The sequence below is a fragment of the Triticum urartu genome, chromosome 3A, assembly GCF_056163025.1.
Source record: "Triticum urartu cultivar PI428250 chromosome 3A, HENAU_Tu73, whole genome shotgun sequence".
NCBI lineage: Eukaryota > Viridiplantae > Streptophyta > Magnoliopsida > Poales > Poaceae > Triticum > Triticum urartu.
In genome coordinates, this window is record NC_141875.1 from 704,009,881 (window position 1) to 704,028,099 (window position 18,219).

The window sequence follows — 18,219 nt, forward strand, 5'->3', positions numbered from 1 at the left end:
CTAGTTCGCATGATTAGTTCAATCTTTGCTACTGTAGTCATGATTTATCTTTTGTTTATTCAGATTAAATCTCATAGTAATTTGCTCATATTTTCAACATTTGGTGTGATGGAGCGGGAGGAGAGAGGAGACGGAGGAGCGAAGCTCTGGCGTTGTGCAGTGTACTACTGTGGGTAGTGTTGACTAAAGCGTGACTTTTCCATATGAGGAGAAGGTGAGGAGTGCTGGAGAAGGCGCCGCCGTCACGTCAGCGCGAACGTGGCACTGACCAACAGCCGCCATATATGGAGGGTGGGGTCCGCGCGTTGATTGGTACAGTGGGGTCGGGGGCGCGGCGGCTAAGAGCCGCCAGATTCGCTACTTTAAGATGAGGTAAAAAAAGAACTAGCTTCTTTAAAAAATGAAAACTTTTGGATTTCTGTATCCCAAGAAAAATGTTGAAAATATTGGACATAGACTTTATATGGAGGTGTAGTATGTGCTTGTGAATTTCTTTCAAATATATATTTTATGTATACGGTGTACATGAAAAAAAATACGAATATGTGGATTAGAAACGCTTACTTTTTAGTTTCTTTTTGCCACAAACTTTTTTCCTGTAGCCCACAAATCAGAAAAGGTGTTATTTAGTAAAAAAAATGTGAAGATATATAGAGAACACATTTATTTGTCCTTTCTAGCTCCCATAATTAGATGTCATATACACTCGTTCTCGACACCGTCCATTCAAAATAATCTGAATGTATAAGTCAAATTTCTCTATATTTGACCAAAATTTATAGAAAAATATGTTAATATATACACCGGCAAATATGTCGTACACAAATACCTTTTTTATGATGAACATAATAAAACTAACTAGATTGTTGTAGATGTCTGATGCAATGTTAATTGTCGCTGACTTAGTGCAAATTAAGTACAATTAATATAAATCAAGGGGAGTACGTAATAAAGTTTAACTTTAAGACACAATCAAAAAAGTTTTGGGTTAATGGAAAACTAGAAGTTGAATTAATTCATAACAAAAGGAGTAACAAACAACGGCCAGCAGCTCCCTTCGCTGGACTTTTTGCACAGTCAGACAAAGACACGATAGATGTTCCTGAGCAGAGCACACCGGATGGTCTTCATATCTTCAGAAAATAATTTCCAAGTGGAGATGCAGAGAGCCAACAATACCAGCAAACTAATCCCACTTGAAACCAGAACGGGCATTACTTGTTAGGCATGCATGTTTCCAACAAAAATTTCAGAAACTAATCCCAAATCAAACAAAAGGCAAATGTGCGTTCATTTTAAACCCCAGGATGCCGCCGAAGCCAAGGATAACTGGAGTAGGACGCATTCATGTCAAATGCTACACACCACTCCTGCATCTAAACAGTTATAGGTTTACTGGAAATGATCTAGCCACCTGACCATTAAGGGGCCAAAATAACGTCATGTCCACTTAGGTACTCCCAGCAGATTCAGCGTCTGATGTCCTCCACTTGAGTACTTCCAGCATCTTCTTGGGTGCGCTTTCTCTTGAGCTTGCTCCTGTCCACTCGCCATTGGTTCTGGACGTAAGCGACGACTTCTTCCAGGGTCGCTTTCCGGTCCTCCTTGTAGTTCCACAGCTCGCTGAAAGGATAGCGCCCATTGGGATTGTGTTTGTTGACTTCGATCAGAGCCTTTGTCACCAAGTCACAGATCTGCTCGCCGTGTTCTTCTTTCAGAGCCTGGAGCTTCTCGTCGTCCTCACAGAGAATTTCCTACAACAGAGCACGTACTGTTAGACGGACGGCATTTTTTCCAAGCCAAACAAACTATTATTCACAGCTTCAAAGCCTGCATTTCATGGATATGCCAAGCTTGCTGTTACATGCGTGTTATGATTAACTTAAGATACGGATACTCCATTAGTATGGTCATATATCATTGCAGAGAGTTATGTCAAATTAACACAACTAATGTTCCAAGTAGGTGGTAGGTGTGAATTACAGAATGTTCAGGAAAAACAACTCTTCCACATGGTGGCGGAGCTTCATAGACGGCGTATATGTCATAAATTTCAGAAGCCTGCCAGGATATACCCAATTAGCCTAGCATTGGATCTAGAATGGGAAGTAACAGTAATATTATGCAACAACTTTTTGTCGTCTAAACAAGCCCAAGCAGTGAAAACAATTCACATTCCTGATTCAGTTGACTAGCGTGCATTTTTAAACGGTCGACATCTCAACATATAACTCTGAGCAAACGGTACATAACTGACATATAACTTTTTGAAGAAAAAAAATAGTATAAAGTTGATCATATCAGAGGAAATCGACAATTAGAAGAAACCAACAATTGAATATAGAGCAAATCACTATTTATTCAATAAGATTCTGTATATTCTGACCCAGAGCAGCTACCTAACACACTAACATAAGTTCTAGCCCTCACGGACAAACCTGGAATTGCTCCACAAATTATATTTTTTGAAAGTCACACCACATTTTTAGTACGTGTCTTAGGTAACATATATACGTCTAAATAGACAGACTCAGTAATCAAGCATCCATGGAACAAAATTAACTATTGTACTTAAAAGGGAATTAAACGTTTGAGTGTTATATAAACTAAACCAATCTATTAAATAATTCATTGTAAAATCTGCATGTGGTAAAGAACATTTGGAGCATACCATGACAAAAAAGATTACTCTCTGCTATTTTGTTCCTTTTGGGTTAACTAAGAAAATCTGGAGAGAGAATTAAACTAAGCACCTCTAATTTCCACCAGAGTTTATTAACAAATACTCCATGTACTGCAGAAATGCTTGCAAAGCCAAAAGTCAACCATGAAACCACTGACACACGATATTAGAGTAAGCAAATCGTGAAGTAGCAACAGTAAAGAGATATATACCATTTCTTTTCCTTCAACCATGATAGCTTGAAAAGGGTGCCATTTTGGATTTCTTATCTCATTCTCCCATTTTTCACAAAATAAGGCAGCATGATAACTTGATTCTGCAGGTTCTGACAATCTCTGGTTGAAAGCTTTTTCAAGTGATTCCAGGTTAAGCATGCCCATCTTTTTGATGCCTATAGATGTTCGGCCAGTTGTAAGATCCTGGAAGCCCTGTAGAGCATGCAACAGGTCAGAAGGAGAATGGATTTCAGCTGTTATGCAAAATCATCAACAGTAACACATCACCATCTCATGGACAGGTGCTCAGTCAATGAGGTAACTTACACGTATCAGTGCCTTCCGAGCAAGCTGTAACTCATCATTGGATTGTCTTTCCTTGGTAATCAAAGTCCGAACAATTGATTCCACTCTGTCATATTTTTCTTGCAGCTCCTCACTCTGTTCAGCCATTTTCTTCTTTGATTCAGAGTCTTCACCTTGCATAGGTTTCACTGCTTCCAATTTGCTCTGCAGTTGCTTTGTTTCCAACTCAAGCTTCTGCTTGGCATTCAGTTCCTGCTCTAACATGTGAAATAATAGAGCAACTTGTTTCTCCTTCTGCATTAACAGTACAGAGAAACACTCAGATCACTAAGCTTCTCAAAACTAAAATTGCAAAAACAAGTTATGATCCTTCTTTACGGTATTATTGAATAACAGAATATCAGATGAAAACTAAAACAGGGGGGAAAGAACAGCAGTAATAAGCAGTTAAGCAGAATGCTGCTATGCAAAAGAAGCAAATAGCAATCAAACATCCTAAGCAGACCCCAAAAAAGAGAGAAAGAAAAGAAACAAACTTCCATAATTCCAGGAGATATTCAATAGCAGAAGCAAGGTATCACACACCTGTTCTTTCTCTTCCTCATACTTCCTTTCTTGGGAGATACTTTGTGAAGCTAGTTCATCCAGCTTCTTGGATGCTAAGTCAAGATCAAACATCTTGCACTTCAGTTCCAAACGAAGCTTTTTATTCTTATCACGAATCCTCTGATAACATCTACGAGAAAGCTCCTGAGCCTTGTGAAATACTGATACAAGCGTTCGTTTTGAAAGGCGATTAATAAACATGTAAAAGCTCAAAGTGTGAGCACAGAGATGCATACATGCTTAAAACCAAACCATATCAGTGCATATAATGGTGTAAATAGCAAAAGATCATCCCAAACCTTCGTCGTAGAACTCCTGTGTTTGCTCCGACATCCTGTCAACATGTTAAATATGGTTATTGTTTCCTTTTTTGACGAAAAACAGCGAGCGCTGATTTCATTTCATTAAGAGAAAGGCCGAGAAGGCCGAGTTACAGGTTTACATAGACGAAGTTAGATATATACATCTAAACTGCAGCTTTTGTCAGCGACAAGAATGTGCCAAGTTGCGGTTATGCCTCCGTACTGCAGTTTTTGTGCTACATTCGTGACTTGACAGATTGCAACATTTTCTACTTATGACTATATAGAGGCAAGGTCTTACCTAACGAATTCCCAAAGAGAAGTGACAAATTTGGGATTAATTTGGAGCTTGGTAAGCAAATGCTTGTATCCAAGCAAATATCTCCCAAATCAGAGTACAAACTACCGAAAAGTTTCAGCTAATGTTGCGCCTATGGCCGAAAATAACCGATCAAATCAGAAGGAGACTCATCCTATGTTGTTCATATGACATCCAACCCGCAGAAACAGAGGTGGCGAAGGTGAAGTAACTAACAGCCCCTGCAAACAGAAGAACACCGACTAATTCCAACCATTTCAGCCCAACAACAGTAGGCACACGGATCTGAGCGCTAAAATCCGTAAGTAAAGCATGCATTTCACGGCAAAAGGCCGCGGCCATACCAAAGCGCAACAAGGCATGGATCTGCAAGACTGCAATGAACTGAACCTAACTACAGGTCGATGCAAAGCCCGGATAGAACTAGCAATGCAGCAATCCATGTACAGGCACAATAAAAGGGTGCGTTTCTTCCAAGCATCCAGCTGGGCCGTACAAAATCTTCGAGCCAAAGAACCACATAGCTCCGTCCGCCACGGAAATTGGTAAACCCTCGCGGATCTGGACGGAACTGAACGGCGGAGCCTTGCCGTCCCCTCGATGACCGTCGGAGAGAGAGAACCGGCACTACACTACTGAACGACCCGCGCGCTCCGCCGCCGTCCTCTCGCGCAGAGGGGGGCGGAGCGAAACACACGGCGGACGCTCCGTACATGTACATTCGTCCACCCTCGCCGCACGGGACACCCAAATGCAACACCCAGCGAACGCTCCGTGGATCGTAGCAAAGTAGGGGCGAGCGGGAAGAGAGCCTCACCTCGCGAGGTCGATCGCCGGCGACGGCGACGGCGACGGCGGTGGTCCGTGGTGGTGGGCGGACGAGGGTTTTTGCCTCTCCCCTGCTTCCCCCGTTTTCCCCTTTCGCGCGGTTGGGCTGTGGCTGTGCTGCCACACAGTCCCACTTACTGCTTTGGTTAATGAGCGAAGGTGACGCAACTGGATGATACTATGGGCCGGGCCGGGTTTTGTACCAGGCTTAGCAAAGCCCGGTCTGGAAATGCCAAGGCTGAGCCTGGCCTGGACCAAAACACGTGAACGGTAATATTTTAACTTTTGATAAATAAAGGTAATATTTTGAGTTAAGTTGATTACTTTTGGGTTTAAAAAATTGTTATATCTAAATTTTGATAAAACACTCGTTCTTACCCTGTTTGGGCTTTTCTGGTCTTCGGCTGAAAAAACTAAGCACGAGCTCATCCCAAATATTTGGTTCATGCTCGGGTTTAGACACGAGAGCTATATCTCACATCAAGCGAGACGAAAGAAGCTCTCACTGAAGGGCTCTCCCTGCTCGCTACAGTAATGGGCCAGGCCCATTCATTCAATCAATCGTGTTTTCTTCCCTTCAGTGTTTTCTTTCATTTTTTCTCCCTTTGTTTTCTTTTATTTTTTTCTTAGATTTTCTCTATATCTTCATCGGTTTAATTTGGTTTTTTACTTTTTCATTGATATACCATGATTTTTTTGTTTTTCATTGGTTTTCTTTGTTATACTTCAGTTCCTATATTTTAAAAGTTTTCTTTGTGTCTTTTTTTCATTTTACTTGGGTTCCATTTTTTTTGTTTCTTCATTTCTCAGTTAAATGTCCTACATTTTTGTTAAATACATGTTATTGAACACTTCTTCAAATACACGTTCAACATTTTCTAAATACATGTTAATCATTTTTTAATATATGGTAAACAATTTTTGAATGCTTGCTCACCTTTTTTTTCAAATTCTTGATTAATATTTTTAAATACATGATCAAAAAATTCATAAATTTTTTATTGCAGGGTCAGTATTTTTTCTATACACATTTAACATTTGTCAAATGCTTGATCAATATTTTTCAAATACTCGCTCAAAATTTTTTTGAAATGTTTCATTAACGTTTTTATAAACATGATCAAAATATTTTCATATTTTATATACATTTAACATTTTTCAAATGTTTGATAAACATATTCCAAATACGTGCTCCACATTTTGTCAAAAGCTTGATTAACATTTTTTCATATAATGATTAAAATATTTCATAACTTTTTTAATTCATGGTCAACCCTTTTTTCTTTACACATTTAACATTTTTCGAATGCTTGATCAATATTTTCCAAATACTCACTCAACATTTTTTCAAATGTTTCATTAACATTTTTATAGACATGATCAAAATATTTTTATTATTTTTTAATTATATGGAAAAATATATATTTCACATTTTTTCATATTCTTGATGAATATTTTCTAAATACTTGTTCCACATTTTGTCAAAAGCTTGATTAACATTTTTCTATCGAATGATAGAAACATTTTTCTATCTAAATACTTGCTCCACATTTCTTCCCTTTTTTCTATACACATTAATTTTTCAAATGCTTGATTAACATTTTTTAAATACTTGTTCGACATTTTTTTTAAATGCTTGATTAGCATTTTTATATACATGATCAACTTTTTTTCATCATTTTTTCCATTTGCTTATTTGAAAAGAACATGAGCTGATTTTGTTTCTGAACTTAGCACACTGATTACTTCATAGATTAGCAGTAAAAATTGAAAATAATATCTCCGAGGGAAGTGATATGTGTTGCATTTTTTTCCTTGCTTGTTATCTATGTCTTCAAGTTATTGATTACACTAACGGATAGGTTGTTCATGAGAATGTTTATATGAAGTATGCCCACAATTCTTTGTTGTTTATTTTATTGGAAAAGGGTAATGCATCATGGAATTGTGGTCAAACAAGATTTCTTGTACCAATGATGAAACAACATGTGGATGCCTCCTAATGGGCGAAGTTCTGTGGTCCAAATGGATAGACACAGGAGTTGCAGCATCTAAAGCAGAAGTGAGATGCAAATCAAAACCTATCTAAGGTACCTATAACACTTTGGTAGTACCTCTCCCATTATTTATTTATGCATTACTTATTTACGATGAGGGAGTACAAAGCGGGCCAAAACCTCTTTAAGAATGTATCTACCTGATATGTTTCTCACCATCCCTTTATTTTTTTCAATAGTAGTTCTCATTAATGTTGTAAATGACTTCGTAGGGGGGACACCTATTTATCCCATGTGTAGCTTGGATGATGGTGCTATAGACAACCACGTCAACAATGGCGACACTATATGCAACAATGATGATGAGAACATTGGTGGTAGTCTAGATGACATAGAAACTTATGAGCTGATATGCATGTAGGTGATGGATAAAAATTTAGAGAGGGGAAGGCATGTATGTGTACAACTATTATTTTATTGCCTTTGAGCAAGTAAACTTTTCACATGCCAATTACCAGATATCTGATCATGGATTGATACGTGCTATGTATACACTGATTTTGGATGCATGCATAGAGGAATGATGTTGATCATGGTTTAACTTACAAATATTCTGGAATTGTTCAATACAGCATGCAAAATATTTTCCCTTTCTCCCCGAGTGTCAACCACGTAAGGAAAAAGCATGTTTCCCTGTCGGCTGGCTGTTACAAAACTTTGGTTCCTAAACTTGACGAATCAACATATTCCTGAGGGTGGCCGACAGGAATAGCCACTAGGAAAAGTATTTCCTGTCGGTTTACTATCAGGCATTAGTGAATTTCCCTGTCATTTTATTCTTGATGGATTTTGCCCGTAGGTCAGCCGACAGGAAATATTTTCCTTAAGGTAATTGTCATTTTCCTGTGGGTTTTTGGCCGGCGGAAAAAGTGTTGTTTCTGGTTGACCGACAAGAAATATTTTCCTTAAGGTAATTGTCATTTTCATGTGGGTTTTTGGCCGTCGGAAAAAGTGTTGTTTCTAGTATTGATGGTTGCATGAATAGATTAGTTCACAAATTATAACTTATGACATATGCATGCCTTGATGATGTGGCATAGTTGCATTTTGTCCTAGAATCACTACCAGAATAACTGGCGATGCCGACGGCCGAACCTATGCCGACGGGCCCCATCAGCATAGATTGGCCTATCCCGAAGGCCCAGCCCAGGCCGTCGGCATAGAAAAGCCGTCAGCGTATATCAATCTATGCCGACGGCCCCCGTCGGCGTCGATAGAAATATGCCTACGGTGGCCGTCGACACAGAGAAGGCCGTCGGCATAGCTCGTGGGCCCGGCTACCCGGACGGAGACGGCCTTTTGACGGCGTCAATCTACGCCGATGGGCTAACGGCGGCCGTCGGCATAGACGCCACGTCATCGATCCGCGTCGCCCGCCACGTCATCGATCCGCGTCGCTCGCCTGTCCGTGGGGTGGCAAATCTATGCCGACGGCCGTCGGCATAGGTCTGGCCCATGGATGTTGCCACATCACCGATCCGCGCCCTTAGGCACGTCATCGATCCGTGGCCATGTGCGCAGGTCTTGCCGTCGGCATATCTCTATTTTTTTATTTATTTTTATTTATTTTTACTTATTTTTTTTTACTTTTCCCTGTTTTTTTCACAACATAAATGCGCCTTGTCTAACACAAAAAAAACATACCCAGATGGTATATCGATTGCCCCCCTCACGGACGTTGCTGCCGCCGCGCCGTGCCCCACAGCGATGCGGGAGATGGGGGGCACACCCCGGAGCTGCGTGCCGGGTGCCTGCGCTAGCCACCACGCTTTCACAACCGTAGGAGGGCCCAAAGCAACACCTAGCGGCATTGCTACCCCCAAGGTACACCCTCCCGTCTAACCGGGCCCTCATACATGCGGGGCGGTGTGGTGCCATGTCTGAAGAGGCGGGACGGGGCCCTGGGGGATAGCAATACCACCGGAGCGTCGCACCGGGCCCTCATACATGCGGGGTGGTGTGGTGCCATGTCCAAATTAGAGGCGGCACGCGTCTCCGGGTTGTGCCCCCGCTCACGGACGGCGCCGCCGCCGGCACCTGAAGGGGGGAAACGGACGCGTCGGGTCTACATGGAGGGGATCTTACTGTGGGTTTGGCCCGGATGTTGCTCTAAAGTGTTCGTATGGGCTGACCTAACACGGCCGGGTGGATAGTTCCACTGGTCAAAACCCGTCTGTGCAAAGTCAAAGGGCTAGATCCCGTGGTCAAACTCTACAGGGTTAGGCGGGACGGGGGTCGTGGGGGGGGGTAGCAATGCCACCCGAACGTCGCACCGGGCCCTCATACATGCGGGGTGGTGTGCTGGCATGTCCGAAGAGGCGGCACGCGTCTCCGGGGTGTGCCCCCGCACACGGACGGCGCAGCCGCCGGCACCTGAAGGGGGAAACGGACGCGTCGGGTCTACACGGAGGGGATCTTACTGTGGGTTTGGCCCGGATGTTGCTCTAAAGTGTTCGTATGGGCTGACCTAACACGACCGGGTGGATAGTTCCACTGGTCAAAACCCGTCCGTGCAAAGTCAAAGGGCTACACGGAGGGGATCTTACTGTGGGTTTGGCCCGGATGTTGCTCTAAAGTGTTCGTATGGGCTGACCTAACACGACCGGGTGGATAGTTCCACTGGTCAAAACCCGTCCGTGCAAAGTCAAAGGGCTAGATCCCGTGGTCAAACGCTACAGGGTTAGGCGGGACGGGGGCCCTGGGGGGTAGCAATGCCACCCGAGCGTCGCATCGGGCCCTCATACATGTGGGGTGGTGTGCTGGCATGTCCAAAGAGGCGGCACGCGTCTCCGGGGTGTGCCCCCTCACACGGACGGCGCCGCCGCCGGCACCTGAAGGGGGGGAAACGGACGCGTCGGGTCTACAGGGAGGGGATCTTACTGTGGGTTTGGCCCGGATGTTGCTCTAAAGTGTTCGTATGGGCTGACCTAACACGACCGGGTGGATAGTTCCACTGGTCAAAACCCGTCCGTGCAAAGTCAAAGGGTTAGATCCCGTGGTCAAACACTACAGGGTTAGGCGGGACGGGGGCCGTGGGGGGTAGCAATGCCACCCGAGCGTCGCACCGGGCCCTCATACATGCGGGGTGGTGTGCTGGCATGTCCGAAGAGGCGGCACGCGTCTCCGGGGTGTGCCCCCGCACACGGACGGCGCAGCCGCCGGCACCTGAAGGGGGAAACGGACGCGTCGGGTCTACACGGAGGGGATCTTAATGTGGGTTTGGCCCGGATGTTGCTCTAAAGTGTTCGTATGGGCTGACCTAACACGACCGGGTGGATAGTTCCACTGGTCAAAACCCGTCCGTGCAAAGTCAAAGGGCTAGATCCCGTGGTCAAACGCTACAGGGTTAGGCGGGACGGGGGCCCTGGGGGGGTAGCAATGCCACCCGAGCGTCGCATCGGGCCCTCATACATGCGGGGTGGTGTGCTGGCACGTCCGAAGAGGCGGCACGCGTCTCCGAGGTGTGCCCCCTCACACGGACGGCGCCGCCGCCGGCACCTGGAGGGGGGAAACGGACCCGTGCTGCCTCTTCGGACATGCCAGCACACCACCCCGCATGTATAAGGGCCCGGTGCGATGCTCGGGTGGCATTGCTACCCCCCCCCAAGGCCCCCGTCCCGCCTAACCCTGTAGCGTTTGACCACGGGATCTAGCCCTTTGACTTTGCACGGACGGGTTTTGACTAGTGGAACTATCCAGCCGGTCGTGTTAGGTCAGCCCATACGAACACTTTAGAGCAACATCCGGGCCAAACCCACAGTAAGATCCCCTCCGTGTAGACCCGACGCGTCCGTTTCCCCCCTCCAGGTGCCGGCGGCGGCACCGTCCGTGTGAGGGGGCACACCCCGGAGACGCGTGCCGCCTCTTCGGACATGCCAGCACACTATACGGCATGTATGAGGTCCCGGTGCGATGCTCCAGTGGCATTGCTACCCCCTACGGCCCCCGTAGCGCCTAACCTCCCAGGGTCCCGGTGTCACGGTTGTCGCACCGGGTACCGGGTCCCACACAGACAGTAAACTAAAAATCTAAAAATGTAATAATTGAATTGATTAAAAACTCCGGTATTCATCATTGAAAACGTACTATCACTCTGAAACCTTTAGTGCCCGGGCACCGGGCCGGCTGCCCGGGCACTAAAAGTTTCAGAGTAATTGTCCGTTTTCTTCATATAAGTCTAATGAATACCGGAGCTTGTAACGTATGGATTAGTGAACTATTTAAACAGGTCAAATTGCTCTCCCCTCGGCGAGGTGGGACTATTTTAAAAAAAATTGTGGTTTGCATATATGCCGAGGGCCTAGCCGTCGGCATAGGCCTCCCATCTATGCCGACGGCCGTGCCGTCGGCATATGTGCACGTTATCAACTCCCCCGGCTGCTGACATGTGGGCCCAGGCCTATGCCGACGGCCATGCCGTCGGTATAGGGCCAACTTTATCCACACCGCACCCGACCGCACCCGACCTCCTCCACTCATTTTCTCCCTCAACCGCACCCGACCCCGACCCCAACCGCCGCCGCCCACCTCCTCCGCCGCCCGCCCTGAGCACGCCACCGCCCGCGCAGCCCCGCCCCGAGCATGCCCCCGCCGGTGCCTCCCCGCTCCGACCCGCACCGCCCCACCCCGAGCCCGCCGCCGCCCGCGCCTCCCCGCCCCGACCCCGAGCCACCCCGCCCCGACCCCGGGCCGGCCGCCCCGCCTCGACTCCGGCGCCCCGCGCCGGCCTCGCCGGCCGCCCCGCCCCGACCCGCCTCCGACCTTCCGGCCCAGACCCCGCACCGCACCGCCCCACCCCGACCCCCCTCCGGGCCGCCCCGCCCCGACCCCCCTCCGGCCTCCCCGCCCCGACCCGACGCCGGCCGCCCCGCCCCGATGAAGGAAATATGCCCTAGAGGCAATAATAAAGTTATTATTTATTTCCTTATAATCATGATAAATGTTTATTATTCATGCTAGAATTGTATTAACCGGAAACATAATACATGTGTGAATACATAGACAAACAAAGTGTCACTAGTATGCCTCTACTTGACTAGCTCGTTAATCAATGATGGTTATGTTTCCTGACCATGAACAATGAGTTGTTATTTGATTAACGAGGTCACATCATTAGTTGAATGATCTGATTGACATGACCCATTCCATTATCTTAGCACCCGATCGTTTAGTATGTTGCTATTGCTTTCTTCATGACTTATACATGTTCCTATGACTATGAGATTATGCAACTCCCGTTTGCCAGAGGAACACTTTGGGTGCTACCAAACGTCACAACGTAACTGGGTGATTATAAAGGAGCATTACAGGTGTCTCCAAAGGTAGATGTTGGGTTGGCATATTTCGAGATTAGGATTTGTCACTCCGATTGTCGGAGAGGTATCTGTGGGCCCTCTCGGTAATACACATCACATAAGCCTTGCAAGCATTACAACTAATATGGTAGTTGTGAGATGATGTATTACGGAATGAGTAAAGAGACTTGCCGGTAACGAGATTGAACTAGGTATTGTATACCGACGATCGAATCTCGGGCAAGTAACATACCGATGACAAAGGGAACAACGTATGTTGTTATGCGGTCTGACCGATAAAGATCTTCGTAGAATATGTAGGAGCCAATATGGGCATCCAGGTCCCGCTATTGGTTATTGACCGGAGACGTGTCTCGGTCATGTCTACATTGTTCTCGAACCCGTAGGGTCCGCACGCTTAAGGTTACGATGACAGTTATATTATGAGTTTATGCATTTTGATGTACCGAAGGTTGTTCGGAGTCCCGGATGTGATCACGGACATGACGAGGAGTCTCGAAATGGTCGAGACGTAACGATTGATATATTGGAAGCCTATGTTTGGATATCAGAAGTGTTCCGGGTGAAATCGAGATTTTACCGGGTTACCGGGAGGTTACCGGAACCCCCCGGGAGCCATATGGGCCTTCATGGGCCTTAGTGGAAAGGAGAAAGGGGCAGCCCAAGGTGGCTGCGCACCTCCCCCCTCCCCTAGTCCTATTAGGACTAGGAGAGGTGGCCGGCCCCCCTCTCCCTCTTTTCCCCCTTGGGAATCCTAGTTGGAATAGGATTGGGGGGGAGTCCTACTCCCGGAAGGAGTAGGACTCCTCCTGCGCCCTCCTCCTGGCCGGCGCCCCCCCCCCCCCTTGGCTCCTTTATATACTAAGGCAGAGGCACCCCAGAAACACACAAGTTGATCCACGTGATCTATTCCTTAGCCGTGTGCGGTGCCCCCTGCCACCATATTCCTCGATAATACTGTAGCGGAGTTTAGGCGAAGCCCTGCTGCTATAGTTCATCAAGATCGTCACCACGCCGTCGTGCTGATGGAACTCTTCCCCGACACTTTGCTGGATCGGAGTCCGGGGATCGTCATCGAGCTGAACGTGTGCTCGAACTCGGAGGTGCCGTAGTTTCGGTGCTTGATCGGTTGGATCGTGAAGACGTACGACTACTTCCTCTACGTCGTGTCAGCGCTTCCGCAGTCGGTCTGCGTTGGGTACGTAGACAACACTCTCCCCTCTCATTGCTATGCATCACATGATCTTGCATGTGCGTAGGAATTTTTTGAAATTACTACGAAACCCAACAGTGGCATCCGAGCCTAGGTTATTTATGTTGATGTTATATGCACGAGTAGAACACAAGTGAGTTGTGGACGATACAAGTCATACTGCCTACCAGCATGTCATACTTTGGTTCGGCGGTATTGTTGGACGAGACGACCCGGACCAACCTTACGCGTACGCTTACGCGAGACCGGTTCCCTCGACGTGCTTTGCACATAGATGGCTTGCGGGCGACTGTCTCTCCAACTTTAGTTGAACCAAGTATGGCTACGCCCGGTCCTTGCGAAGGTTAAAACGGAGTCTATTTGACAAACTATCGTTGTGGTTTTGATGCGTAGGTGAGATTGGTTCTTACTTAAGCCCGTAGCAGCCACGTAAAACTTGCAACAACAAAGTAGAGGACGTCTAACTTGTTTTTGCAGGGCATGTTGTGATGTGATATGGTCAAGGCATGATGCTGAATTTTATTGTATGAGATGATCATGTTTTGTAACCGAGTTATCGGCAACTGGCAGGAGCCATATGGTTGTCGCTTTATTGTATGCAATGCAATCGCGATGTAATGCTTTACTTTATTACTAAACGGTAGTGATAGTCGTGGAAGCATAAGATTGGCGAGACTACAACGATGCTACGATGGAGATCAAGGTGTCACGCCGGTGACGATGGTGATCATGACGGTGCTTCGGAGATGGAGATCACAAGCACAAGATGATGATGGCCATATCATATCACTTAAATTGATTGCATATGATGTTTATCCTTTTATGCATCTTATCTTGCTTTGATTGACGGTAGCATTATAAGATGATCTCTCACTAAAATTATCAAGAAGTGTTCTCCCTGAGTATGCACCGTTGCCAAAGTTCGTCGTGCCCAGACACCACGTGATGATCGGGTGTGATAAGCTCTACGTCCATCTACAACGGGTGCAAGCCAGTATTTGCACAAGCAGAATACTCAGGTTAAACTTGACGAGCCTAGCATATGCAGATATGGCCTCGGAACACGGAGACCGAAAGGTCGAGCGTGAATCATATAGTAGATATGATCAACATAAACGATGTTCACCATTGAAAACTACTCCATCTCACGTGATGATCGGTTATGGTTTAGTTGATTTGGATCACGTAATCACTTAGAAGATTAGAGGGATGTCTATCTAAGTGGGAGTTCTTTAGTAATATGATTAATTGAACTTAAATTTATCATGAACTTAGTCCCTGATAGTATCTTGCTTGTTTATGTTGATTGTAGATAGATGGCTCGTGCTGTTGTTCCGTTGAATTTTAATGCGTTCCTTGAGAAAGCAAAGTTGAAAGATGATGGTAGCAATTACACGGACTGGGTCCGTAACTTGAGGATTATCCTCATTGCTGCTCAGAAGAATTACGTCCTGGAAGCACCGCTGGGTGCCAGGCCTGCTGCTGGAGCAACACCAGATGTTATGAACGTCTGGCAGAGCAAAGCTGATGACTACTCGATAGTTCAATGTGCCATGCTTTACGGCTTAGAATCGGGACTTCAACGACGTTTTGAACGTCATGGAGCATATGAGATGTTCCAGGAGTTGAAGTTAATATTTCAAGCAAATGCCCAGATTGAGAGATATGAAGTCTCCAATAAGTTCTATAGCTGCAAGATGGAGGAGAACAGTTCTGTCAGTGAGCATATACTCAAAATGTCTGGGTATAATAATCACTTGATTCAATTGGGAGTTAATCTTTCGGATGATTGCGTCATTGACAGAATTCTCCAATCACTGCCACCAAGCTACAAGAGCTTCGTGATGAACTATAATATGCAAGTGATGAACAAGACTATTCCCGAGCTCTTCGCAATGCTGAAAGCTGCGGAGGTAGAAATCAAGAAGGAGCATCAAGTGTTGATGGTTAACAAGACCACTAGTTTCAAGAAAAAGGGCAAAGGGAAGAAGAAGGGAAACTTCAAGAAGAATGGCAAGCAAGTTGCTGCTCAGGAGAAGAAACCCAAGTCTGGACCTAAGCCTGAAACTGAGTGCTTCTACTGCAAGCAGACTGGTCACTGGAAGCGGAACTGCCCCAAGTATTTGGCGGATAAGAAGGATGGCAAGGTGAACAAAGGTATATGTGATATACATGTTATTGATGTGTACCTTACTAGAGCTCGCAGTAGCACCTGGGTATTTGATACTGGTTCTGTTGCTAATATTTGCAACTCGAAACAGGGACTACGGAATAAGCGGGCACTGGCAAAGGACGAGGTGACGATGCGCGTGGGAAACGGTTCCAAAGTCGATGTGATCGCGGTCGGCACGCTACCTCTACATCTACCTTCGGGATTAATATTAGACCTAAATAATTGTTATTTGGTGCCAGCGTTGAGCATGAACATTATATCTGGATCTTGTTTAATGCGAGACGGTTATTCATTTAAATCAGAGAATAATGGTTGTTCTATTTATATGAGTAATATCTTTTATGGTCATGCACCCTTGAAGAGTGGTCTATTTTTATTGACTCTCGATAGTAGTAATACACATATTCATAATGTTGAAGCCAAAAGATGTAGAGTTGATAATGAAAGTGCAACTTATTTGTGGCACTGTCGTTTAGGTCATATCGGTGTAAAGCGCATGAAGAAACTCCATACTGATGGACTTTTGGAACCACTTGATTATGAATCACTTGGTACTTGCGAACCGTGCCTCATGGGCAAGATGACTAAAACACCGTTCTCCGGTACTATGGAGAGAGCAACAGATTTGTTGGAAATCATACATACCGATGTATGTGGTCCGATGAATATTGAGGCTCGTGGCGGATATCATTATTTTCTCACCTTCACAGATGATTTAAGCAGATATGGATATATCTACTTAATGAAACATAAGTCTGAAACATTTGAAAAGTTCAAAGAATTTCAGAGTGAAGTTGAAAATCATCGTAACAAGAAAATAAAGTTTCTACGATCTGATCGTGGAAGAGAATATTTGAGTTACGAGTTTGGTGTACATTTGAAAAACTGTGGAATAGTTTCGCAACTCACGCCACCCGGAACACCACAGCGTAATGGTGTGTCCGAACGTCCTAATCGTACTTTACTAGATATGGTGCGATCTATGATGTCTCTTACTGATTTACCGCTATCGTTTTGGGGTTATGCTCTAGAGACGACTGCATTCACGTTAAATAGGGCACCATCAAAATCCGTTGAGACGACGCCTTATGAACTGTGGTTTGGCAAGAAACAAAAGTTGTCGTTTCTTAAAGTTTGGGGCTGCGATGCTTATGTGAAAAAGCTTCAACCTGATAAGCTCGAACCCAAATCGGAGAAATGTGTCTTCATAGGATACCCAAAGGAAACTGTTGGGTACACCTTCTATCATAGATCCGAAGGCAAGACATTCGTTGCTAAGAATGGATCCTTTCTAGAGAAGGAGTTTCTCTCGAAAGAAGTGAGTGGGAGGAAAGTAGAACTTGACGAGGTAACTGTACCTGCTCCCTTACTGGAAAGTAGTTCATCACAGAAAACTGTTTCAGTGACACCTACACCAGTTAGTGAAGAAGCCAATGATAATGATCATGAAACTTCAGATCAAGATACTACTGAACCTCGTAGATCAACCAGAGTAAGATCCGCACCAGAGTGGTATGGTAATCCTGTTCTGGAAGTCATGCTACTAGATCATGATGAACCTACGAACTATGAAGAAGCGATGGTGAGCCCAGATTCCGCAAAGTGGCTTGAAGCCATGAAATCTGAGATGGGATCCATGTATGAGAACAAAGTATGGACTTTGGTTGACTTGCCCGATGATCCGCAAGCAATTGAGAATAAATGGATCTTTAAGAAGAAGACCGACGCTGATGGTAATGTTACTGTCTACAAAGCTCGACTTGTCGCAAAAGGTTTTCGGCAAGTTCAAGGGATTGACTATGATGAGACCTTCTCACCCGTAGCGATGCTTAAGTCCGTCCGAATCATGTTAGCGATTGCCGCATTTTATGATTATAAAATTTGGCAGATGGATGTCAAAACTGCATTCCTGAATGGATTTCTGGAAGAAGAGTTGTATATGATGCAACCGGAAGGTTTTGTCGATCCAAAGGGAGCTAACAAAGTGTGCAAGCTCCAGCGATCCATTTATGGACTGGTGCAAGCCTCTCGGAGTTGGAATAAACGTTTTGATAGTGTGATCAAAGCATTTGGTTTTATACAGACTTTTGGAGAAGCCTGTATTTACAAGAAAGTGAGTGGGAGCTCTGTAGCATTTCTGATATTATATGTGGATGACATATTGCTGATTGGAAATGATATAGAATTTCTGGATAGCATAAA

General features: G+C 45.3%; 1 protein-coding gene across 1 annotated transcript; it reads right to left on the reverse strand.

Moving 5' to 3' along the window:
• Positions 1-1,178: 1,178 nt before the first annotated feature.
• LOC125549335 (factor of DNA methylation 1-like) lies at positions 1,179-5,376 on the reverse strand. Its single transcript, XM_048712770.2, has 6 exons — positions 5,249-5,376; positions 4,110-4,144; positions 3,790-3,971; positions 3,226-3,498; positions 2,896-3,111; positions 1,179-1,754 (listed from the first exon to the last, which is right to left on the reverse strand). The coding sequence occupies exons 2-6, from the start codon at positions 4,141-4,143 to the stop codon at positions 1,470-1,472; spliced, it is 990 nt and encodes a 329-aa protein (XP_048568727.1). The 5' UTR covers position 4,144; positions 5,249-5,376; the 3' UTR covers positions 1,179-1,469.
• Positions 5,377-18,219: the final 12,843 nt, after the last annotated feature.

What these genes read in the sequence shown, in the direction of transcription:
- LOC125549335 (XM_048712770.2), bottom strand. Translation starts at nt 4,143, where the DNA reads ATGTCGGAGCAAACACAGGAGTTCTACGACGAAG. An exon ending in ATGAGGAAGAGAAAGAACAG is followed by an intron (nt 3,499 to 3,789) that starts GTGTGTGATACC and finishes CTGTTAATGCAG; the next exon opens with AAGGAGAAACAAGTTGCTCT. An exon ending in TGGTTGAAGGAAAAGAAATG is followed by an intron (nt 1,755 to 2,895) that starts GTATATATCTCT and finishes GCTCTGTTGTAG; the next exon opens with GAAATTCTCTGTGAGGACGA.